Source organism: Corvus moneduloides, chromosome 8 (assembly GCF_009650955.1).
Source record: "Corvus moneduloides isolate bCorMon1 chromosome 8, bCorMon1.pri, whole genome shotgun sequence".
In the NCBI taxonomy this organism is placed as follows: Eukaryota; Metazoa; Chordata; class Aves; order Passeriformes; family Corvidae; genus Corvus; species Corvus moneduloides.
Genome location: NC_045483.1, coordinates 21,876,016 through 21,900,943, shown reverse-complemented (window position 1 = coordinate 21,900,943; position 24,928 = coordinate 21,876,016). Strand labels below are relative to the sequence as shown.

Here is a 24,928-nt window from a genome sequence, read left to right as displayed (position 1 = left end):
CACTATCCATAATTCAAGTCATGATGTGACATGAAATTGGTACTTCAGTGCTTTCCACTACCAGCATGAGAACTTGTATTTTAAATGTTGGTTTGGCAAGTTAGACTAAGGAACCAAAATTAAAGAAAAATACTGCCTCCCCAGTGGCACTTCATTCAGAAAATGCACATTTGTCAAGAGGGTCTACACAACCTGGGACAAGGTGTGAGTGGGAGGAACTGTCCCAGCTACAGCTCTGGCGGACTTAAATCTGCTTAAAGTAATCACAAAACCAGTGTTACCTAAAGCGGCCCATGAAGAGTTCCAGTGAAAACTTCTCTTAATTTTATTTTCCAGTACAAGAACTCAGAGCAGCAGATGAAGTCAGTAGAAATCAGGTCTGAAACAAGAGGAGGGGTTTACATGAGCTCTGTAGCACTGTGCCACAGGATGCTGCAGAGAGTAAAAGCCTATAGACATTCAAGGGGCAACTGGAAAAGTTTGAGGGACAGAAATCCATTCAGAGTTACCAAATACTTAGAAACTCCATCCAGATCAGCAAGCTCATAAACTGCAGCCAGCTGGAAGTTGGGAGAGTGTTATTATATACACAAGTATAATTCATGCTTTTGTGCTCTCATATTCTGTAAACATCCACTTTCAGCCACAGCCAAACACAGGATAGTGGGCTCGGTGAACCCTGGGTAAGGCCCAGGACAGGTGCTGTCATATTTTGAACTCACCCTCAAGCTGTGCTGTCCCCTCGTTCCTGGTAGCTTATTATTAGAACTGGGTCAAATGAGGCATTTGGGACTGCGGCTCGGTTGCATCGACTGACATTTTTTTCACAGGGAAAGCTCTGTGCTGGCAGGAACAGCACCATAGCTTATGTGAGGACAGGAGTAGCATCTTTTTGCATAAGATTCACTTAAAGCAGAACGTTCATTTTTCTGGCTGTTCCCCGTTGCACCAGGGACGTAGCACTGAGCTAATCCAGGGAGGCGTCAAGGCGTGAGCTGTATTTAGACTCAGCCACCTGCTTGGGAACATCAAGCGGCAGAAAGAGCCTGCTTCAGCAAAAACCTCCCCTGTGCATTCTGCAGCAGCAGCTTCCAGCAGGCCCTCCCTCCTCTGCCTGACTCTGCATGAGGCCTCCAAAGGGGTCAGCACCTGAAGACAGACCCTGTCGGCCCAGGAATGCTCTGAGCCCGGCACTCCCTCTGCCCAGGAACTGCCAGATATTTTGGACAGCTGCAAGCTGGAATTAAATCACGTGGGTGAAGAGTGGCCTAATCTCTACATAGGCAATATGTAAGTGTTATTTGAGGCTGAGCTGTTCTGAAGGGCTGGGAAATACAGTACTCATTAACATATGCTGTCCAACTTTATTTAATTAGCATTGGTAAACTTCATTGCCTTAAAATAGACTTAAGATTAGCACAGAAGAAAGCAAAAGGACTATCCATTAAAGAAAGAACCTACTGCACAGGAAAATAATTAAAAAGAGAATTAGACTCTCTTTATTGCTTTGCATTAATTTATAATTGTGTAACATACAGATTTTATTAATGCTGCAGCATACAAAGCACAAGACAGACTCATGATCCTGAGCAGCCTTAAAATTCAACAATAATTAGGTTTTACCTTTTTTGGTGTAATGTTAACTAGAATGGAATTTTTCACATTCAAAAGTATTCTGATTTTGGCTGTTTATATGACAATTTGATTTGCAGTTGAAATTTCTGACAAATCTATGGATATTCTGAATGACAGCAGACTTCACTCTTTATTTCTCAAAACTGTGCAGATGGGTGTTTCACTCTGAAGCATGGAGACAGCATGCAATAATCTGCACTCAACACGCCCAGTGCCCAATGTTACGCCAAAACAAGTCTTTTTTTCACCACCATCAGGTTGCAAACTTGTTGAAATATCTAGAAAATACTGTAATTCCTACAGGAGAGAAGCAGGAGGAACTAATGACCCTGCTGATTGCCCACTGATTACAGCTAAAAGCGGCCATTCTTTTAGCTATGAAACAGCAAACCCAAAAAATGAGCTAGGTGACATTGGGGAAATAATCTGCATTTACAAAACTTGGGTTTACGAATTGCCGCCGGCTTCCGAATGTCCCCGCGCTTGCCGGCAGGAGCGCGACAGGCGGCAGGTGGCCCCGGGCACGGCGGGCGGGGGCACCCAGCTGCGCGGTGGCCCGGGCCGAGCCGGGCTGTGCCAAGGCAGAAGCCACAACAGCGTGCGGTGCCTCAGGGAACCTCTGCCGCGGCCAGGAGAGTGGGAAACCGACCTTTGCCTTTGCGGTTCAACCTTGTAACTACACTTGGAAATTAACCCCTTTGCGTATTAGAACCATGTGCAGAAATAAGGATTTGGAGAATTGAGCCTGACGGGTAGTAAAGGCAAAGATTTAAGACCAAGAAATCACTGAAATTGTGTTGTCTTAACAGCAGCATTTGATTTTAGACAGCCTTCTGAGTGCAGTTTTAAGACCTCCTTTTAATGCCTGTGAGTATACATGTTCCAAACTACTCTTGGATGTTTCTTTCAATCACATTCCGTCTCATGGGGGAAGAAAATGGTGGGGAATAAAATGAAAAAATATATAGATAACAACACAGTGTAGGTGTAGTAAGCAAAAAAAGAACTTTGAGCACATTCAGCTAACAGAAATAAAAATGTAAACAGGTTTCTTTGTTAATGCAACAGCTGAGCACTAATATCAGCTTAAATACGAGTTACAGATTGCAAACGGGGAAACTGGAAGTTGATCAAGTGCTACAGATAGAATTTTCTTTATTCTGCCAACACCAGTAAGACAAATGGGAACAATACCTGAGAATAAGGTTTCATGGGCTCTTCATGAGATAGAAATGGGGAAGAGAGAGAGTATGTGCATTTAGGGCCCAGCCCAGTACTCAGTGAAGTTAATAAACAGTGGATGTTTCTGTTCCTGAGCAAACCCATGCCAGCATTCGGACTTGTGCCAGAGCTAAAATAGCCCAGAGCAATACCATATATTGTCACTGCTTGTTTCTGTGGAACCAGTTGCATGCAGTTTCTGAGCAGCTACTTGGAAATCAAAGATCAATCCAGAATTAATGCTGTATTTTATAATAAACATTTCTCCTTATGCCTTTATCAGAAATCTGATGTTGAGCATCTTTAAACAAGTTAAATATATCATAAAATAAAGTAGGGATGGCTGACTTTACATGATGACTTTCATCCTGGAGGACTTTGAAGTTGTCAACAAACTGATTATTAAATATCTGTCTGGCTATCAGCCATTGCTGATAGGCAAGGCCAAGACCAAGACCCTTTGGGTTTAAAGGTAAAATGTTTTCTGAAATGCTACATAATAAGCAGCTGAGGGCAAAATATGTAAAATATCCTGCAGAAATCAAACTTCATGCTGATCTTAAGCAGGCAGGCTTATTAACTGCAGTTTAACCAGATTAGCAAGGCTAATAGCACTTCAGCAAAGAAACATGGTACAGTTACAGACTGAGGCAAAATGGTTACAGGCTGTGCTAAAACGTCAGCGTGTTCAACACAGATATTTCAAATCCAATTATATCAGGACCTGAGCTACCTCCTGAAGTGAATTTTTGTAGGGTGTTTGGGCCAGCAGTCCTCAATGTGATTGTAAATAACTGAACTCTGTAAAACTTGTTAAATTTATTTCTTTTCAGAAGTGAAATCACTTGGAATTCTGCATTTCCAGATATGTTATGAGTATATTCAGAAATCACAACCTTTTACCATTCTTCTACTACCTTACTTTTTCTTACATGTCTCAAAGGGGAAAAAATGTCTCAGAGTGTGGTGGGCAGTGGGCTCTACAGACAGGAATACATTACAAGGCAAGAGGATAACTTGAGCTACTTTTAATCATGAGCTTTCATACGTGATTCTCCATAGCTCCATAACCCATAACAAGGAAGGCCTGAAAAGGCTTGGTGATACCCATGCACCTGAATGCAGCACATTTTTGCATGGAGAATCAAAGGAAATCAAACTTTCCACAGCCAGGAAATGCATTATTATGGAATACCTGCAGAAGACACAATCAGCTTTGACCTTGTTGCCCATGTCTGTACATTCTGAGTGCTTTAACAAGGGCAAATGGCGAATCCCTGTCCCCATGGTAAACTGCTGTTCTTACAGAGCACTCACATTAAGCAATCACGTATTACTTTAGCAGCATTAACTGAATGTCACTCAATCACTTGGGTAAGCCTAATTATCCACTTACAGACATTGTCTTCATTGGCACGTGGGAAAACAGCAGGATCCTGGGAGATGAGGAGTGACCAACAAAACCATATCCACATCAGGGGCAAGGATCACTCATACATGGTGTGCTGGTAATCATCAGAGCGTATCTTCTGTAGCAGGAGAGAAAAAGAAAAGCAATTATAAAAGGGAAGAAAGTTCTGAGTTCTCAGTCTGAAATCACCAATTTTTTTGTTGTTGTGGGGGGTTTTTTTGTTTGTTGGTTTTTTGGGGTCTTTTGTTTTTTTTTTTTCTGTACTGATTCATCAGAATACACAACACAAATAACTAAAAATAGTTACTTTCTGGTTTGAGAAACAGCCAAAAGCTGCAAAGAGCTATTGCAGAGACATGCCAACTGGCCATTTACAAAGCCTAATGCCATGTGTCTTCCTCTGTTTCTGGACCCAGATCTCTAGAAACATAAAGTGGTTCTTGATTTATGAAAGGGCTGTATGTAATACCCTGGAGGCTACTTTATCTCAGCTGCTGTAAATTGGATCTCTCAGAGATGAGATGAGATGAGATGCGAGTGAGGCAGAAGTACAAACTCACATAATCTGTGACCATGGCACTGTTCTGTGCAGCCTGGAACAGCATTACGTGTATTCCTTTCTGTTTTGAAAGGAAAAATCTTTATTTGCTATATTCTTAGAAAATGCAGATCTGCTTCCTTTATGCTGGCTTACTTTATGATATTATGCCACTTTTCTCTAGGCAATGCTATCCAAAGAGTTACCTAGCAGTGAGCAATTTCATCAAGCTGCAGGATTTACATATTGAACTAAGATACAGTATGCACCTAACTCCAAACTCTTATGACATTAGAAAAACACAAAGTTACAAGGAGAAACGTCAGAAAAACAATCTGAATATGAGATAAAGATGAAAGGAACATGACCTAAAGCTTTGGCATCAAATCTATTTTTCCTCTCTGTTTAGGGTATAGAATATTTCTGAATTTTGTATGTTCCTGTCGTTCCTCAATCAGTTGGGTAAACGAGGGCAGCAAATATGCTATGTACTCCTCTGGGATAAGTTCCCAATTTGTTGTCCATTCTGCTCATTCAAACTCTTAAAATTCAACTCCAAGAGAAAATAGGCCCCTGTTTAAAATTAAATCTCTTAAGTGTATCCCTGGACATAAAAAGATGCTGACCTGTTTTGCTGATTGGTATCTGTAAATGAAAAGGGGAAAATGTTGTCCAACCCATACAAGAAGTCATCCAGATGGGAGACAGCATTCTTACTCTGGTGACAATAGATGCTCAGTGGATGGGGACTTTCCAGAGATAACTTCCTCCTGCCATGCCCTCTGCCCAGCTCTGTCTCAGCTTTATGGACCTGAGAATTACTGCAAATATAATAAATTTTCAGCCATAAATTAGCCATTTCTCTCATGCTCAGAATTTCCTGTTCCCACCAAAATTCTTATTATTTGAACATTGCTGTGCCTCTAACACTGGTGAACATGGAAAGAGACAAGTTATTTACTTTTAATTGAATATTTCATAAAGGAACTGCTTTTTAAACCCTATTCTGCTGGCTCAGAAGGCAGGTTCCTCCCAGTACCCTGTCTTTTGTCAATGTCTCGCCAAGGAAAGGGGACTGTAAAGAAAAAAATTTGAAACTTTTATTTGAACTGTTGAAATGACTGCCCAAATTAGCAAGCTAAGCTAGACCACCCTAGGGTAGTTCTCAGAGCATTTGTTTGGAAAACAAATTGTAGTTTTAGACTGAAGTCCTAAATATGCAGAGGTAAAAATACCTGGGGAAGTTGCTGGTGGCAATTCAGCATCTCAGCAGAATTCCACAGCTTTTGCCCAGAGTTCACTTGCCACATGCATGCATTTCTGGAGAAGATAATGCAGTGCTGCATCAGAACACCAGAGTTGAGACAACACTAATCCTTGTGGAAACTCCTATCCAAAACCAGCAGTGTAACCCAGGGGAGAATTTGCCCTCCTATTTCCAAAAAGAGAAGTCTGCCAAGGACGGTATGGCCTAAGAGGCACACATTACTGGCAGGCTCTCAAGTGTCAAAATAGATCCGGCGTTGCCAGCAGCATAGATCCTGTGCTTCACAGGCAACACACAGACAAGAAAAATAATCAAGTTGTCTGGTGGAAAAAGCGGCTTCCCAGGATCGCTCTGACCATGGTGTGATTGTGATCAATCCACACTGGCAAGTATCATCTTTCCACGTGTGTTTCGCCTCCCGCAGGCTGCCTGCGGAGAGCAGCTTGGGCAGGCTGATGCATGCTTGTTATTGCCGGCGTAAATATCTCTGCCTTGTGTTATTGTGGCACAAAGCAGCTGGACCATTTGAAAATCATTTAAAAAGCACTATAAAATTAGGGCTCCAGTGCTCTTATTTTATGGCTTTCACGAGCAGCCATTGCCTAGAGAGAAATTATCCTCTTTATTTTCAAGGCTAAAGGTTCTTTTAACATTCATCAAAATCGAAGTGCACCCTTGATAACACACTGAGCTGTTACTTATTTAGTACAGACTCTTTACCTTCTGCATAATATCACATTTGAGATCTCAGTTCCTCATATACAACTCATTTCATTGTGTCTGCTGTTGTTTTCACCAAGAGAATTTGCATAGTTTCAAGAGAGGCTGGATGATGCCCTGAAACATATTCTTTCCATAATTCCTTTTTTTTCTTTTTTCTTTTTTTTTTTAATTTTTAGAACAATAGCCTGGAGTGTTTTTGTTTCTGATCCTTCTATAAAAATGGCCAATTACCTCTTTGGCAATGGATTTGCACAGACCTATTAAGCGCTGTAAGTGAAAAGATTTTCAAGGGCAGAAATAATACTTAGGTGCATAACCTGATAAACTCACTTTGAAACATCTCTTCCCTGCGTATACAAAAAACTGTCTTTGATAATTTTCTTTTTTTTTCCATTCTTGTTTTCACAGACAGCTTCTTTACCAAACTGAGGAAAACGGTGAGTGAACCAAAGCAGCATGACACAATGCAAACAGTACAAAGGGAAAGCCATTCTTTTTAGGAAAAAAAAAGCACAGCTGTATCGACCATACTTACAGCTCAGATCTGAAGGGCTTAGGAAGAGACACTGCATGAAAGCATCCATCAGCCACAAAGGTGGCAAATCAGGAATGGTAAGGTCCTGCACATGCTCTGTGCTGCAGCTCAAGAAAACCACTGTGTGCCCCTCTGTTGTTTAACCTGCCTTAGGTTTCTGGTCACCTTATTACCCAGACATCAAATACAGACTGAAGATAAACATTTATAAAGTCATAACCTTAGCTCTGTTCTCATGGTTCCCTCTTTGGCTAGGATTTTGTCTTTATGTCCTCTGGAGACAGCAGGCTCATTCCTGTGCCAATAGGCAGCATGCTTTCAGATCCCTGCAAGGAGGGTGGCTGGTGCTAATAGATCCTGCTGTGAAAGCATGTGTAGCCACATCGAGCAGCTGTAAAGTCAAGATGCACCATCCTGCCTGGAGGAGATGCAACCAGGCAGAAAGCAAGGCTGCCTGTGTGCAAAGGGAGCTTTGTCACCATGCCAGCACCTCTGTGAGCAGAGGGAGTTTGAGTTTTTAATGACAGAGATTTTGCCTGTCATCACCCAGTCTGTGATCCATCAAGGAAATGGTTAAGCTAATAGAGGGGTGAGATGAAGTTACTTGGTAATCACTATTGTTTATAGCCCTAGAAAGGTAGAAAATGGGACAAGCATGACAGACATCTTCATGGATGAAGGAGGTGGGACATTTAGTAAGTCAGGATAAGAAAAGCACCTCAGCTCTATGGCACATTTTTCTATTCCAATAGTCAGTAACCACCTTCCTGTGCCTGACAGTCTCAGAAACAGAGAGAAGGGCCCAATTAAGCTCACCTAGTTATGGGCTCCTGCATTTCAGACGAGATTAGATCTTTTGGGTTAAGACTGACCCACCCAATCTCAGCCCTTACTTGTGGCGATAGTGAAAAGTGGCAGGAGAAGAGCAGAGATCAGTGTAGCCCTCTCAAGACCTGATCCAGCACCACGTGTGATTATGTCACCTGTGCAGGGGCTGCCTCCCTTTGGAGCTGACATGCACATGTGCTTGTTCCCTCTCAGGTGCTCATCTTGCTCAACAGAACAAAAATTAAAAACTCAGAGATATATCTCAGTAGAATAGAAATAGAAAATCCCTTCTGCCCAGTAGTTTCAAATTCCTGGACAGCCCTGAATTTGCCTTTGCTTTGTGGATAAACTGTCTGTGGTGAAGGGGTTCCCACTATTGTCTTCACTAAAAAAAGACAGCCAACTGACATTTGCAGTTACTACTTCAGTGCTGAAAGGGGAGGATTTTCCTTTCGAGCATTGAAGGGGAACAGGTGTCTAGAGAGTGTTGTTTCCCCCCCACATACATATCTACTAACACCTCAATGTGCAAAGGTTTGCTCACCTCACATCCAGAGCAGGATTAAGCATACCCTGGAGCTGTTTTGACCTAGATGATTAGTTGCTGAAAGCCTGACAAAAGGACCCAGGTTGTAGGATGTCCTGCACAAGGCAGATTCAAAGTAATTTTGTGCTCAGTTAAACCTATTAATTTCCAGGAAGGCTTAATCTACTTTTAAATAGCAGGTAGGACCCCATAACTCAGAGGTGGGCAGCCAAAGGGCAAAAGAAAGGTCCTGGATGCTGGCAGTGTTCTTGTGATGTTGCCAGCAGCTGCAGACCTTCCATCACTTGCTTTCCTCACAAAATGAAGCTGCTAACTGCAGAACCAAGTTGGGACCAAAGTAATTTTACCAGAAGAAGCAATACAAGAAAGAATACCTTAAAAATCCAAGTAGGATTAGAATCTGGAGGGAAAAGGTGTGAGGACATTGGGGACCCATATAATTGGTTCTTTTCCCTTATCATCACAACAATTGAAAGTTGCTTTAAGCATTTTGATTTTGCTTCTTCACTCTTGATGCCTTGTCATTCTTCTCCATGTTGCCACTGTGAAATGAATCTTGGTTCATAGTGACAAATGTATTTCCAGCCTGGGAGGCAGATTTGGGATGTTTAGTGCCTGTGTTATAGAATTCAGTATTTAGTAATGAGCAGTGTGGACACTGCATTCATAAGACAAGTGGAAAAGGTGCCAACGCAGGTTAGACCTGAATGTCTGGCTAGTTATTCATTCTCCATCAGCCCAGAGCACAGTCTAGGGGAAGCCAGCATAAGAAACAGGACAGATGCGTGTCTTCCAACTTCTGGCTTTCAACAGATTGGCTGCTTCTTAAACCTCTTGATACTTTTAATTACTACAGACTGGACAGAAGAACTGGTCCTAGCACAAAAGTCCCTAATTGCCCTCACACCTTAACAAGCACCTTGCCTCCATCAGCTCCAAGGTTAGCTCAGGCTGTGGGAAAAAAAAGGAAAAGGAGGGGTGAAGGATGGGTGAAAAAGAAAGCTGAGTGGATAGGTGAGGAGCAGACTGGATGGGGTGAAGAGGAAGGCTGGATGGGGTGAGGAGCAGGCTGGTGCTGGAGGAGGATCTGGGGAGGCCACTGCCACGGGCCAGCACAGCTGCCATGAGCGTGAGCTTTGTCCCCTCAGCAGATAAACTGCAAAGGCTACTGATGAACGTCCTCAATGCCTCAGTGAGGGAAGGCCAGGCTGGGCTGGGCCAGGCCAGGCCAGGCCATGCTGGGCAGCAGCAGCGTGGCAGGGCCAGAACCTGCTGCATCTGCGCAGTGCTGCCATTCAGAATTAACTAATACCAGTTAATGAGCTCCTGGTAACTGCCATTGACACACAACAATTTCTGTGATTTTCCACAGCTTTCTTTGATGTGTTAGAAGAGTGCAGGGGAACCACCACACTGGCCACTGAGGAGGAATGCCTTTGGATAACTCAAAGCCCCTAGCCAGTCTGGTTGTACTTTCCAACCCAATTTCTATTCTTGTAGAGGGTTGATTTAAGAAAAGTATATGATGTGAAAGCAGCTGGGGAGACAGCATGAACAGCACAGACTCCTTCATCCCAGCCCTATTCCAAAGCCCCAGCAGCTCCAGTGACACCCATTGCACGAAGAGTCAGTTTTCCCAGGAGAACAGGCAGGAGGGACACTGATTTGACCCCACTGCCCAGCCCAGCAACCCAGTGCAACACCCTGTCAGCACCCAGGCATGCTCTCCTGCCCAGCTGCTGTCCCTCAAGTCTCCCACTGCTTCTGAAAGCCAGAGCAGTGGATGTGTCCTCTAGCTTGGCTCTTTTTGTACTGTGGCTGGAGGAACAGGGAATGGGAAGAGAATCATATTTGGAAAATATGCTATAAAAGACTAAAATAATCACCCTGCTTTTTACTTTATGTGAGTGCGTTATGTCTTGGACTGGTTTGTACAATAGATTTTGCCAGCAGAACAAAACCAGGCCAAACTGCACAGTGTACAGGAAAAAAATAGGCACTGTCACAGGCTTTTCTTATACAGAAAACCTGCATGGGAAAGGATACGGTGTAGATCTTTTGATGTATGCACCCAGGTCAATACCAATCTAATTTATTCCGTACATTTCACATTTTTCTTCCGTCCAACATATGCAGTTTCTTGTAAGTGCTCCCTTTAAATGCCGGTCAGGAGTGTAATTGCGTCCTGCAATGCCCATCGCTGCGTATTTTTAAATCACCCAACATTGTTTTTTCCTGCCATCTTGTGGCAGCAGGAAAAATCACAGCGTTTTACTGGCAGCGGTGCTGCCCGCTGGCGTAAGGTAAGGATTGTCAGTAAAACAGTCTAATCTGTAATTGGCATAATTGCAAAAAAATACACCCCCTCTTGTATATTTAAAAGCTAGACTGATTCTTCCAGCTCTACTAGTTGATCTTGTAGCAGGGTTATCCCAGAGCGAAATGTCTGTTTTGTAGACCTTATGTTTCCTTAAGGCCCTCAGCTACTGACTATGAAGAGCAAAGGAGAGTTGCATAACAGGTGAGACTTTGTCATGTTATCACAAGACTTCATCAAGTGAACCCTAGATATTTTGAAAAGGCTCCTTTATGCCAGTGTTGCTCTCGGGTCTTCATAGCTCCTTAACAAAGCCACCTTTGTTTCCTATCAAACCACAGGAAGATCTTGTCTGATGGACATGTAAAGCTTTTACTGCAACAACTATTTCTGTCTGATGTCTCAATGTAAACACCGAAAAACCTGCCCAAACACCTTGTATTGTTTGCTTAATTCTAAACCAAAACATTTTCATTATTTTGTTAAAAACACATATAAGATTTATCTAAGACTGAATTTAGGCTCCTGGGTTTTTTCCCCTTTTCCTGCAATCACAGAGAGGTTGTTTGAAAATGAACACTTGTGATCCCAACTCTCCTGCCACAATAGCTCTTCCGACATAGTTGAGGTAAAAATATGAAAATTATATATGATAACTAAAAAAGAAATCAAAAAGAAAAAAATGCCAGTATTTTCCCTTAAAATAAATGCAAAATTCAGAGCCAGTAAGAAGAACTACACACTAAGAAAATTTACAGCCTGCAAAGAGAGCATAAATAAAAGCTTTTCAAAGCTTTGTTCATTTTCACTAGCACCCACAAAAATGACTGCTTGGGATGCCAGGCACTGGAGAAAAGGATGTTAGTGCTATTTATAGTTCACAGGTGGCTCCCACTGCCATTGTACCTGAGAATCCCGCTGTCCTTAATGCATTCCTGTGCACAGCAACTTTCTCAAGCAGGGGACAGCCTTCCCAAGCCTGTGCTGGAGGCACTGAGGCTTGCTTTGGGAAAATGGACCATTACGTTTGTGATGTGTTCCCAAACTGCCTGTTGTAAACCACCTGCAGCAGGCACAACCTCCAGCAAGGACGCACTCCTCCCTTCTACCTGTGCTCAGCTCTCCCTCGGGAGCCCTGAGGCTGCTGCTTTGCTGGAGGCTCTTCTCCCCTCCATCACCCTACCTACCAGCCTTGGCATCCATCTGCAGTCCACACCGAGCCACAGCACAAACCACAAGCAGAAAAACAACAGCATAAAGCCTGGCAAGATAAAGTGAAGATACCTTCCAAAAACTTGCTGGCACATAACAACCCTTGTTTCTGCCCTGCCTGACCACCTGCAAGACTCGCATAGCCTCAGTCTCAGGAGTTGGGCAGCACCATGCTGCCTGCTTCTTGCAGAGACTTCGCAGCAGGGCCAGGCAGGGAAACTCCTTCCCAGTGACCCTGGGACTGGTGATGCCTTAAGAGGCCTCCCAGAAACAGAGACTGGACAGGAGTAAAAGAATAAAATAGGTATTTATTTGAAAGGCCTTCAAAGGTACACCCTGGGAGCCACAGGGTATTGCCAAAATGGAGCCCAAGATGGACGACAGGTCACGAGTTCTTCACACCTTTATAGGTTTGGTCCATTTGCATATCAGGGTTAATTCTCCAATTAAAGCTTCAGTTCAATGATGTAATTTCCCTCTGCTTGCCCCCCTTAGAAGCTCTTTGGATTATACTTTTTGGGCCTAGGATGGTCTGAGTGACCTTGGAGAGCCAGCCCGGAGGAGCTTTGTTATGTCTACCTAGCACAAGTGAGCAGAAATTAGCTAGATACAAGAAACCTCAGAGTTACACTCTAAGCAGTACAGAATCAGGAAAATATAAAAGTTAAAACCTAGGCATCACTGGGCGTTCCATGGAGCAGCAGCATGTCCCCCCTGCCTTTGACTCCTCATCCCTCAGAGCCCGAAGAGGCAGCTGCACACGCTGCTTTGCCCACAGCCCCTGACGAGGCACTTCCTACTTCACTCTGATTTACCTGGCACCCTGATACCAGGGTGCTGCAACAGGAAAACCACTCACAGTTTCATTTCCTCAGATTTAAGGTAAGAAATTAGGAGCAAATACTCATCACACACAATCAAAAAGTTTGCAAATGACAGGAAATCCCAGTTGTATGTCTTAATATCTTCTTTTAGTTATTCTCATGTGCTCATTAGTGGTCAATTCCTTTGTGACATACAATCACTCTTCTTAAAAGATGACTTAATCAAAATCAAATAATGATTTTAAAATCAGCAGTTAAAAAAAAAAAATCTAAAGAAAAAACATTCCACTCTGCCCCAACAGAGCTGAGAATGTCGCTGGAAATCTCGTGATATGCCTGAAAAACTCAAGTGCCAAAATAGATCTTCCACTGTAGAGTTTTGAAGTTTGCTCTTGATTCCACAGCAAAGAATTTGTACAGCTTTGTCAGCCTTAGAAAAACGTGCCTTTTTTGTATGTACCCTTTCAAGCAAGGCAAAGCAAGGAGAGCACTTCACTGGTTATGTTAAAAGTGCAGGGAGAGACAGACAGCTCAAAGCTACCCCTGCCAAACGACTGAGGAATATCAAAACCCCTTTGTCATGCTTTCAAATATCCTGAAATCTTGCAAACTTGACAGCATTGTCAATTTTGTATTGACAGCAGCAGTCAGATAAAAATCATTTGAGGAGTAAAACAAGGAGAAGAAAAAAACCCCCTTTAATCCACAGTCACACAAATCCATACTGCCTGCCGAAGTACAAGTGCTTTGGAGCCCCTTTTAATAGCAATATATTAACATCCTTGTTTGTCTTTCCTGGATCTTGCAAGACAAATAATTTCCCCATATCCCTCTCTCAGTCTGGCCTCTTTGACACCATTTTTATCAGAACTGCCCATAACTTACACCTATCAACAGCCTGTGACACCAATGAAGTCTTGGCACAGCACTGGCTGTGACAGTGCTCACTGAACTGTTATCAATATCAAGGTCATTTTGTTTTTCTTGCTCTCAGTGCAGCTGCAGCTTCTCTGCCCTCAGGGCATGAGCTGCCCAAGAAAGCTTTCTGTCTAAGCTCTTCACAAGCCACAGCCTCTCTGCTTCATTACTGGCATTATATAAGATTAGAGTGAAGTTTCTACTATTAGAAGCAGTTAGCTGCATGGTGATTGTGTGCTCCCCTGATTACAGCATACAGCACAGTTATGGCTGCTGGCAGCAGGACTAGAGAATTTTAATTCAGGGAGAAGCATGAGCATAGTTGAGATGCATCAAAAAATCAGTAGTTTTGTGAGGCTTGAATTCCTAGCTGTGTGGGACAGGAGTGCCCCAGAGGAGAAATAAAGGGGAAAGAGCATCATCCTAGGCTCGACAGATACTCACAGACAGTCGGAAATTGTACTAGGAGCCTGTGGAGGGCAGCGCTGTCTTGCTGGGGATGGTGCATTGCATAGCTCAGAGATGCCAGCTGCTAAGGTAATACTTCTTTTTTATCTCTTTTGAATCTGAAAGCTGCAGATGTAAAAGCTGTCGTTGTGCCACAGCCATGACCTGTCACTGCAAGCAGGACTGTCCGTTTTTCCAACCAGCACCTTCATTTTTAAGCCTTCCTTTCCTCCAGCTTTAGCCCCATGCGTGGGCAAGTGCTTCTTCCTAGGCTGCATGACTCTCAAATACGAGGGTCGGGGGAGGTGGGAGGGGGGCAACACAAAGGTTCTCCCCCTTGGAATGACAAGAGTTTTGGGAAAATATGTGCAGATCCATTACACTGCAAAGAAGAGGAAATGCTCTCCAGGAGCACTTCTGTAGGGTAGCACCCTCTCCCCAAAAAACAGCAAGGCACAGGTGAAGCTCATCCCCCTGAGCCTGAGCTCAGCAAGCTCTACCCCTCCTGGGGGGCTTGCCTTGTCCAAGGACAACCGTGGCTGTGTGGCCTGGGATGGGGCTGCTGGAAGGCACTGTGTGAGAACAAGTGGTGGGAGGCCTCATTGGGGCTCCCCGCCTCACTCAGGGGCCCCTCTGAGCTGAGATGCTCGGGCTCCATCTCCACCTGCACACCTGTGTCTGGCCATGCACCCCCTTGTCTTCCCACTTCACCTGGGACCTGCCTCACCACCAGGAGCTCTCCTGGCTATCCAAACCTTGCCTAAGGCTGATTGCTCTCACCTGCCCTGCCCTGTGATTGCTCCCACTACTGAAATGGCCTTGTGCATTCCTGCCGTACCCAGACGGAAGAAAGTCCTGGGGGGAGCAGCAGCAGCTGCCCCTCCAGCATCATGGGCAGCCCTGCACAGGAACAGGAGGGCTCACAGAGGAGGGAGCCTTTAGCTTTCCAGCCCAGCTCAGGCGCCTTGCAAGCAGAAGTTGGTACCTTCCAGCTCAGTTAGGAAAAGTGAGAGGGCCCCATCATAAATGTACAAGGCCGGACGTGAATGGAGATGTCAGGAGGGAGACCACGCGGTGAAGAGGTGTGAAGACTCGGATTTTCTCCCACCCTGTAAAACACGGTTGCCAGTGTAGGGTGAGGGGCATCTGCAATCTGAGCTGGGCTGGGCTGAGGGGGAAGCCATGGGGGCTTGGAGGGCTGCTCCTGCTCTTTCCTGACACTGTGGTTAAAGGGCAGGCTGTGTTTTCCAGAGCCCTTGATCTGGCATCTTTCCCAGGCAGTAAATTCTCTTAAAAACTGAACCAAACAGAGCCTTAATTGTACATTCTGCTTTTCTCTTCACTCCAAAATAATGGCAATAGCATTTATACAGTGCTGCATTGAACATATGCCCGCACTGAGGCTGAGGGACCGATTCTGCTTTCCATTATTCAGGGGCACTGCCTCTGGTGAGGCAGATCAGAGTTTGAACAGTGAGCTGGAGCAATGAACTTCTACTATTCCCTGCTGTTTGACTGTGGGCAAAATAAAAGGCCATAATACATGATGCAGTCAGCCAAGAAAGCAATATTGCTCTGCCATGTGCACAGTCTACACCAAGACAAGTCCAGGATCTCATTTCTAAATTCCCATAGGTGCCTCATTTAAACCATCAGCCATAACCTGCTTCTCATTTTCAATACCACTTGGTATTAGAGCTGCAGTGAACTGCTGGTGAGAGATTCTAATTCCTGCAAACAAGCCCCTGTAGGCTTGCAAGGAAAACAGAGAGTTCCCCTCTTGGTTGCCTGCTAGGTTCCCATCTGGCTGTTTTAACTTTGCTATTGCTTTTAAATGTGCCTGTTTCTGCACACAAAGTTTTCAGCTCTACCTCAAGAGACTCCTGGGTTCTCTTAGCATCAGATTCTGACCAAAGTAGAGACACAGACTGGGTCTTCTTAACAAAAAGGAAAATCATATTTCACATTACAGTATCTAAAAGATTAATTCCACTAACATGATCATTTCCTTGTGAACCACACTTCTTTCCATCTGGACTTTTCCATCAGGAGGACAAAGAGCCATAGTGTTACATACTACCTGAGAGAAAAGAGCAAGGAGTGTAAAAGATGAGTGCAGAGATGCTTGCTGAGAGAAAAGAGAAGAAAAAACAGAGTAGACACCATTTTCAAATGCATCAAGAAGCTGCTTTTTTTATTTTTTCCCTTCCACATGAATTATAGTCTGACCCCATGCTTTGGAATTTTGAACCATTTAGTTTTTCAGGTTTTTGATTCAGAGAATTTAGGATATTTGGCTGCAGGATCTTTCTGTATCATGTTATTGTTAGGTAGTGTTTGTGCTATTGTAGTAACCACAGGTCCTGCTGTGCCTGAGGCTCTCAATAATCTCATGTAAGGACTTGTTATTGAAAGACATCTGTCCCCATCCAGGCTATCAGCATAACCACAGGCAGAGCTGTGCCAGCTAGGAAGGTGCTAGCAACACAGAAAGAGGAAAGGTGATTGGGGTCCAACTAATGCCCTGCCAGACTCCTCTTGGGACTCCAGACATTCATTTAATCTCTGTACAGCCCAGTTTGGTCTTGAGGAGACAAGGGAACAACCATGGCAAAATGGCAGGAGGCCCTGTTACAGAAGTGGAAATTAGGGCTAGACAAATAGGTGGCTACTCAGTCTGTGTTCATTTTTAGTTAAATAAAACATGTTTTTCTCAACCAGGAACAAGCCATTTCATTTTGTTTTAATGTTTTAAAATATTTTATGCAATGCAGGAGAACAAATACCAAAACAAAGTGACTGAATAGAAAAATGGAAATAGTAATTCTTTTTGAAATAACAAAATTAACTATTTCTTATCTACAATATTGGAGTGTTTGTGTTTTTACCCACAAAACTTTGCTGAGTTTTTTTCACAGGAATCTGCAAATGCAACACAAATCAGTTAAATGCTTTAGCCAATTCGTCACTGGGGGTTTGTGTGGGCTTTTTTCTTTTCTTTTTTTTTTGCCAGAGAGATGGTCAATAGGAAATGGCAATTGTTTCCACCACAGAGAAAGGAAGGGAAAAAAGCCCCAAACCAACAAACCAAAAAGCTTTGCAGACTGTAGTATTCAAGTGGCTGGACAATACTAGGGAGATACAAAGCTCCACTAGGTTGTTGTAGACAAGGTTCTGACATGACTGGGTCCCTCAGTAGCTGCACCCAGCTGCATGCAAACAGCATGGAGTCACCCACAGGACTTCCTGGGTGCTCCCTGCAGCCAGGCAGTGCCACCTATGGCCACCTCCAGCCTGGGCCTCCAGGGCAACTCCTGGACCACTGGGCAAACGCAGGCTCCACAGCCCAGACAGGGAACCAAGCAGGCCTTGGCCATTTGGGGTGTACCCCAGTGCCCCAGGTGTCTGGGAACTGATGCAGAATGACAAGACAGTTTTAAAGCTTGTGCACTACCTTGTATTTTGTGGATTGCCCTTAAAATCTCTGTCTGGCATCAAAAGTCTCCCATAGGTAGAATTTTTTGTTTGCTTCTGTTGTTTTACTTTTAAGCAGAAAAAAAAAATAGGAGAGAAAGATAGAAAGAAAGAATCTAATGAGATGGCTACAGTTTAAAAGAAAATTAATCCCATCCAACTTGCATGGTCTAGATCTCTGCAGAAGATGTTAGTGACCTTGTAAGACAGAATTTTTTTCCCTCAGGTAGAGGGATTCGTGCTCTCCTACAGTCACTGACTGTTTCCAACCAGAGCAGCTTCTGGGAGCCACCCAGAGGGAGAAGCTTAGAGAAATGTAATCAGTCGCAGCACCTTTGCTACCTCTGCAGTATCTTAAAGTAGAGGGTGGGGGAAAATCTTCACCAAAGTCCCTGGCCTTCAATTAAAAAATTCATATTGCTTTCCTCATTAGTCCAATCATCTGCTATAGCTATTTCCAAGCTTACCAGAGCAGAGCAATCCAATTTCAAGGCCAGTGCAGTGCAGGCAGGAGGGTGTTCTTGGGAGGAGCTATGCTTGTGTTGATACAAGGAGCTCGCTTGTCGGGCATTAGTCACTTCAATAAAACAATGTTGGCACACTTTTTGGAAAGAGGATTGCTCTGTGAAAGGGAGCTCTGTTGCAAAGCATCTCCCTGGCTTCCAAGGCCAGAATCACCTGCGAAGTGTCACTGGCACCAAAATGACTCAATTATTGGAGAACCTCCTCAAAGTCAGGTCTTGAACAAAAGGCCTCACAGTCTAATTCTCTTTGCTCATCATCTCCATTACTGTAACTAACTGAGAGGCTACAACAGAAGTTTAAAGCAGCAGGGGCTAGGAGAAGTGAAAGTTTGGTATTCATCTGCTCTACAACTTCAGCCCTTAAGCATTTGCAGCAACTCAGAGTCAGCCACACTCCTCAAAAATGAGCCTGTGGTCTTAAGAATCTCCTGATGTAGAAGCTGTATTATCTTCTTTATTTCCTTTTACTGCTTCAGCTAAACGTTCTGTGTCAGTGAAAGTACAAACAGGTCATCATGAAGATGCTGGCAATAGCTCTTGAGCACAGTGCATGACTTTCACAAGGCAGTAAAACTTGTAGGGCAATGCACAGTATCTGTTTCTGTGCTATTCTTCATGCTAATCTGTGCTCGGGTTGCACAACATACTCCTTTACCAAAGCTCTTGATCTTAATTATCTGCCCTGAAAAATTTGTAGGCTTTTATCTCTATATTCCTCTTTATTTCCCTGCAGTTCTTTTATTCCATCATTAAAAGTAAAACCAGTCCTTTTTTTTTTTTTCTATGTCTCCCATCATTTTTATTGTGCTTTTCATATATTGCTTATTAAGTAGTTACCCTAGGGAGACCTCTTTCTTATTGGAACATACAAAAAGCTGTAACTGCATTTAACATTTGTGGGAAGGAGGAGGGAGGAAAGGGCAAAGGAAGCAAATTTAGACTGAGGTCACAGACATGTATACATGTATGTTCAGTAATATGCCTCACATCATCTCCACTTCTTCTTCCAAAGGCAAAAATATATTCTCCCTTCTTTTCTCCTTATTCCCCAAATCAGCCTATACTGTTAAAAATAACGTACATGGACAAAGTTGTTGTTTTAGGAGCAACATCTATCTGGCTGCTGCTGCTGTGGGGCAGGGGAGAGACCAGATGACTTCTGAAGGTCCCATCTGCACTTGTTTTCTAAAATTGCTGAGAAAATAAACCCAAACTTTAGATTTAGGCATTCAGGCATTAGACTGAAAGCTGATGCCATATCAGAATAAACACCATTTACCCTACTTTGGGAAGAGTTCTAGTGTGCCTTCCACATTGATTATGGCTCTAGTAAGAACAAGCAACCAGACAAAGCTCATCAATATTTTCAGGAGACAAGAACAGCAATTCAAGATAATAAGATCCAGGCAGAAGAAATGCTCCTAAAGTCTCAGAGAAGGGACTGCTTGAATATCTTCACACTCTTGCTCTTGACTGAGCTCCGCTTCCAGCTGAACCAGCTGGCCTGGGCTTCCTGGGTCTAAACCAGCAAACAGCATTGTGAAAGGGCTGCCCCTGTTCCACAGCATGATTTGTGAGGGTTCACAGGTCTATGATCTCACAGACCTGTGAGGGAGCCCTAGATGGGATTCTCAGCAGGACAACAATGCCAGAACTTTTAGTTCTATAATTTAAAAAATACTCTTTTTTCTCACATCCTGGGTAGGTACCCTGCCCCTCAGGCAAGAGAAATGGCCCCTCTCTGGAGGGAAGTAGCTATCATATTATTTATACAGAGTGGAACAGCTCCCAGAGGAGAGACTGAGACAGACAGGCACAAGAATACCAGTATAGCTAAGTGTCCAGGCATATTCAGCTGAGAGAGAAAAAACTAGTCCAGATCCTCTGAACTTCTCTTTCTATACATACAGACATACATGCATATATATGTTTATATATGCATGTGAAAATCCATTCCTATGTATACGTGTACGTATGCGTATACGTGTGTTTAAATACGTCACTATAAATGAAAGAAAATTGTATGCACACACCTTTTATGTGTGTGTACACATACAACATACAGATGTCTCTCACATACACATCCTAAGATTTCCACCTTGGCCCTAGAAGCTTTGTAAGTATAAGTCAGTTTAATGATGCAGTCTTTCAAAAGCTTCAAGAATTTTAACTAATCAGAATCAAGTGTACACAAATACTCCGGTAGCTCGTCAACAAAAGGAGAAATTATACCTGTGCCTACAAGGTTCATCCAGTCTGCATTCTGGTGGTGCAGATGTTCTTTACCAATGGCGTTACTTGACAAGAAATTAAATCACATTATCTTATACTGCTTTCTCAGGGGAGAAATTACATGCCTGTAGAGTCCTACCCCTGAGTCAGTCTGGCTCTCTGGATGCTTTTAGCAACACCTGCAGGCCCTGCTGCACACACTAGTTCTAATAATGTAATCCTATTTGGAGGGTAATGAACAGGTCTACTTTCTAGGGACTAGTATTTCTGTATGAAAATTTCCTCTCATTCATTTCAGAAAAGCTGTCTCTGATACAGCCTGAGTGCATGCAAGGGAGCAGCAAGATGCCTCACACCAGAGACTCTTCATCTCTGACTAGCAGCACTTCCTATGAAACACCAGCACTATCAGATCTCCAGCGACTCCTGTGGCTCAGAGGAGGGTCTGATAATCATGTGGACCAAGTCTGGCCAAATATCTACCTGGGAGATGCGTAAGAACATATGGTTCTATTGTTAAACTGTTATCAGTCCCTAAGAGGAGGAGGAAAAGTTGTGGTACACTGGGGAGCAGCTTCTGGGTCTTCAGGAATGTTTTTGTGATACAGGCTTCCAAAACTGGTGATGTAAAGAGCTTGGATGTCAGGAAAAACAAGGCATGCAAAATGGTGACTTACAGTGTGTCTGACTTGGTTTTTTATATTCTTTGAGCCACCATGGATTTGGCAGGGTAAAAATTATTTGTATTATAGACTAAAGTCCTCAAACAACCTATGCCAAATTTATGTCAATTCTGAGATGCATTATGTGGCCTGGAAGCTGTGCTCTAAGGCAGGAGACAAGATGCCAGTAGCCCTCACAGGCAAATAGGGGTAGCAAGATTAAGAGCCAGAAGGAGGAAGGCTCAAATGAATTGTACAACAGTGATCTTGGCATTCCGAATCCATGCTTTCTTTCAAAGAAGATAAAACTGAAAATATCAAACAGGAATTTTCATGCAAATACCTTATTCTTGTGACCAATAATATTTATTCCTATTTCCTTCCAATTTGATTGCTGCAGATTATCATTAGCTCATTTTCCCAGCTCCTCTTCCTCATGAATATATCAGTTAAGGTTCAGAATTCTGTGGAATACCTATAGTCCCAATTTATGGTGGGAAGTGGGGTTCACCTAGCTGGTGAACACAATGCATCCACTTCATGTCCAAACCAGGAACAAGGTGTGGCTGCATCTGTGTGAGTTCTCAGTCTTGAGACCAGGCACACTATCAATGAGAGATTAGCTCTAGAACTTCTTAAACAAATATTTAAAGGAAAATCTTGACTACTTCATACAGTAAACCATGTTCTCAGGGATTAACTGCTGGGAGGCATTTGCTTAACTGACAGTATCCCACTGGCAAGTCTGTGCTCCCACTGCTCTCCACACCCCCATATCACATTTTTCATGCACAAAGCACTATGTGCTTCTCGAAATTTGCTCCTCTGTAAGCAGGATGCAGTTCCTGCATCCTTCCATAGTGGGAGCAGGCACTAACTTTAAACCATGCTATTTTTGCAGAATGCTAGGAGCGTTGCCAATGTGCCCTTCATGTCTTTCAACAGGTGGGCTGCTAGGAGCAAAACTACACTTCAAAGCCTCAACATTACTCATATCCTTAATGCAGCAGATGGACCATATAGCATCAACACGGGAGCCAAATATTATGCAGATCTGCAAATAGAGTACTATGGAGTAGAAGCATTTGATGATCCTTCCTTTGATTTAAGTATCTTCTTCTATGATGCTGCCAATTTCATAGGCACGGCCTTAAACTCTTCAGGAGGTAAGAGAAAAGCAAAGATAAGCTTTGGGAGGAAGCTTCAACACAAGCCAAATGACTTTTCCTTGCAGTAACAGGCACCAACAGAGCTCAGAATCAGCATATGGTTCAAGGCAGCACACGTAGAACCACTGAGCAGAGGATGGAGAAGGGTGCCTATGCCATGTGCTGCAGGGAAGGTGGCTGTGCCAGGTCCCCAGGAGCTGGGGAAGACTGGCTGCCTGCAGCCCAGCATGGTGGAAAGAAGGGCAAGCTCTGCAACCAGAGTGTAGAGGGAAGGGCAGAGATTATGGCACTGCAGATGCTGCCCCATGGGCCCATCCTGTAGGAATCAGCAGGATGTGTGTGCTTCCACATGTCCCTCCCACCCCTCGCACACAGACGGGGGCTCCAGCTGGGGATCCTGCTCTGCTTGCTGCTCCAACTCCCTGTGGGAGCAGTGGCACTTCGGTGCTGGCTCGAATGCTTCACACGCTTAAGTACTTCACAGAATTGGAGCTTTATTCAGCCTGTCTATTAAGACTGAGAAGCAGCAGAAGTTAATGAACTAAGTCGAAAACTACGAGACTGACCCGCAGCCTGCTGAATTTTTGTCAGCAGAGTTTGGATTATGGCCTAGTTATCATAATTTCCATTTGTTCCAGAGTTTGCTCTGACTCTGACTGGCTGCAGGATCTGCTGCTTTCACTGGAGTGCTTTATTAAATCCTCAGTTACAGCTCACACTGGGCTGCTGAGATACAGTAAATTACGACTCCATTTTTACAGGCAGACTATCCCACAGAGTTTGTGGGACTTGCCAGTGATCACAGTCAGGGCTGGGCCAAATTTTTCTGCCAAAACTTGTTTTTTTCCACAGAAAACTATACTAACAAGTTTAGTCACAGAAAGCTTCTCCTTCCACAGAAAAGTTCAACTATTTTAATCTTAGGCCTAAATTAGATGCAGGAGGTCAGTTTGAAATACCACCTTGCCTGAGAGGTGATCTTCCTGAAAGCATGAGGGTCCACTAAATGTCACCATTGCTTTTTTAACTTGTTTCTAGTATTTTTTTCTCCTCCTTTGTCTTTTCCACTTTAGAAATGCTAAAGCACACTCACCTTGCTGTGCCTTTTTGTTTCTGCAGGTAAGGTGTTCGTTCATTGTGCCATGGGAGTGAGCCGCTCAGCAACTTTAGTGCTTGCCTTTTTAATGATCCATGAGAACATGACACTTGTGGATGCTCTAAAGACAGTGAGTGCTCACAGAAACATCTGCCCAAATTCGGGGTTCCTCAGCCAGCTCCGGGACTTGGATATTAAACTGAACGAAGAGAGGAAAGGAACCAGAGCATCTCTTACCAAAGGCCTGTGAGAGAGTATTGCTGAAAGAAAGAGGACAAAATCTTATTTCAGTTGCCTGTATCTCTTATAGATGAACTGCATTTATAAATTTAGGACACAAGTTTATGAGACACCAGGATGCATGTTATTAATAAAAGTAGATTTTGCTTGTTCTTTCTGTTTTGCAAAGCCTTCCTAGATTTATATTTATGATTGGTTGTATACTCTATCCTTCACTCTCCACCTTAAAACACTGGTGTCTGCTGGTTTAAAAGAAAAAAAAAAAAAAAAAGTAAAAAAGAGAAAAAGATCAGGTTCCACTTCAGAAATAGCTGTGTTTCAGCAAGTAGTGAAGCTCATATCACTTTATGAAGTGTTAGGCTATTTGAGGTGAAAGATGCCATATTATTTATGCTACAGTAATGCTTAGAGGTTTTCTTATGAACCAGCCCCCCACCCCTTTGCTCCCTGTATCTCAGAGGGTTTGTATTTTGAGACTTGAATCTGGCACTGGTTAGTTCTTGCTTTTACAATTGGTGGAGCTCCTGAGTTGGGGTAAGAGGCTCTTTAAAGGCAGAGAAGCTGGGAAACAACACAAGCCACTCTAAGAAATTATTCCAGGTATCTCTACAGTGTTTTCCTTTTGGCTGTTCATCAGAGCCTTTTTCCTCCATGGAAGTACGTTTCTGTGTGAGGGCATTCCAATATTGTTCATCTTCCATAGTAAAAATCATGGAGAAAATGCTGCAGAAAGAAGAAGGTGGGTTCCCAGCTGAGGCTGGTGCAGGAAAATATTTGACGACAAAGTTCAATGCATCCCAAATTTGTCTGACAGTTCAAAATCATAAAACTTAGTATTTTCTTTCTTAAAAATAAAAGGTTATTAACATTACAACATCATATTCTGTGGCATTTGCTTTTGTGAGGTGGACTCAAGTGAAAACTGAAGACACACAGGAATGGCAAGGGAGGTGTTGACAGGCATCAGGCTTTCATCTTTGTGTCTCTGGGCCACCATAAGAGCACTCAATAGCTACTGTCATCTGATGGATCAGTGCTGCCTGGAAACTATGTGAAGCACATCTGGCTTTTGGTTCCCAGCGGACAAGCATTTGCAGCACAAAGCCAG

General features: G+C 43.5%; 1 protein-coding gene across 4 annotated transcripts; it reads left to right on the top strand.

Annotated features, from left to right (window-relative positions):
* The first annotated feature begins 861 nt into the window (after window positions 1–861).
* On the top strand, window positions 862–24,091 carry LOC116447601 (dual specificity protein phosphatase 13-like). Of its 4 annotated transcripts, none has more exons than XM_032116961.1 (5): window positions 862–1,290; window positions 7,204–7,232; window positions 20,952–21,147; window positions 22,261–22,481; window positions 23,604–24,091. In XM_032116961.1, the coding sequence occupies exons 3-5, from the start codon at window positions 20,981–20,983 to the stop codon at window positions 23,828–23,830; spliced, it is 615 nt and encodes a 204-aa protein (XP_031972852.1). In that variant the 5' UTR covers window positions 862–1,290; window positions 7,204–7,232; window positions 20,952–20,980; the 3' UTR covers window positions 23,831–24,091. The 4 variants fall into 4 exon arrangements, with proteins under 4 accessions (XP_031972852.1, XP_031972855.1, XP_031972853.1 ...); XM_032116962.1 differs by lacking the exon at window positions 862–1,290 and adding an exon at window positions 6,970–7,064; XM_032116964.1 differs by lacking the exon at window positions 7,204–7,232.
* The last annotated feature ends 837 nt before the right edge of the window (window positions 24,092–24,928 follow it).

Coding starts and splice junctions, on each gene's coding strand:
- LOC116447601 (XM_032116964.1), top strand. CDS start 20,981: ATGCAAGGGAGCAGCAAGATGCCTCACACCAGAGACTCTTCATCTCTG. Junction 21,148..22,260: donor AATATCTACCTGGGAGATGC/GTAAGAACATAT, acceptor GTCTTTCAACAG/GTGGGCTGCTAGGAGCAAAA. Junction 22,482..23,603: donor GGCCTTAAACTCTTCAGGAG/GTAAGAGAAAAG, acceptor TTGTTTCTGCAG/GTAAGGTGTTCGTTCATTGT.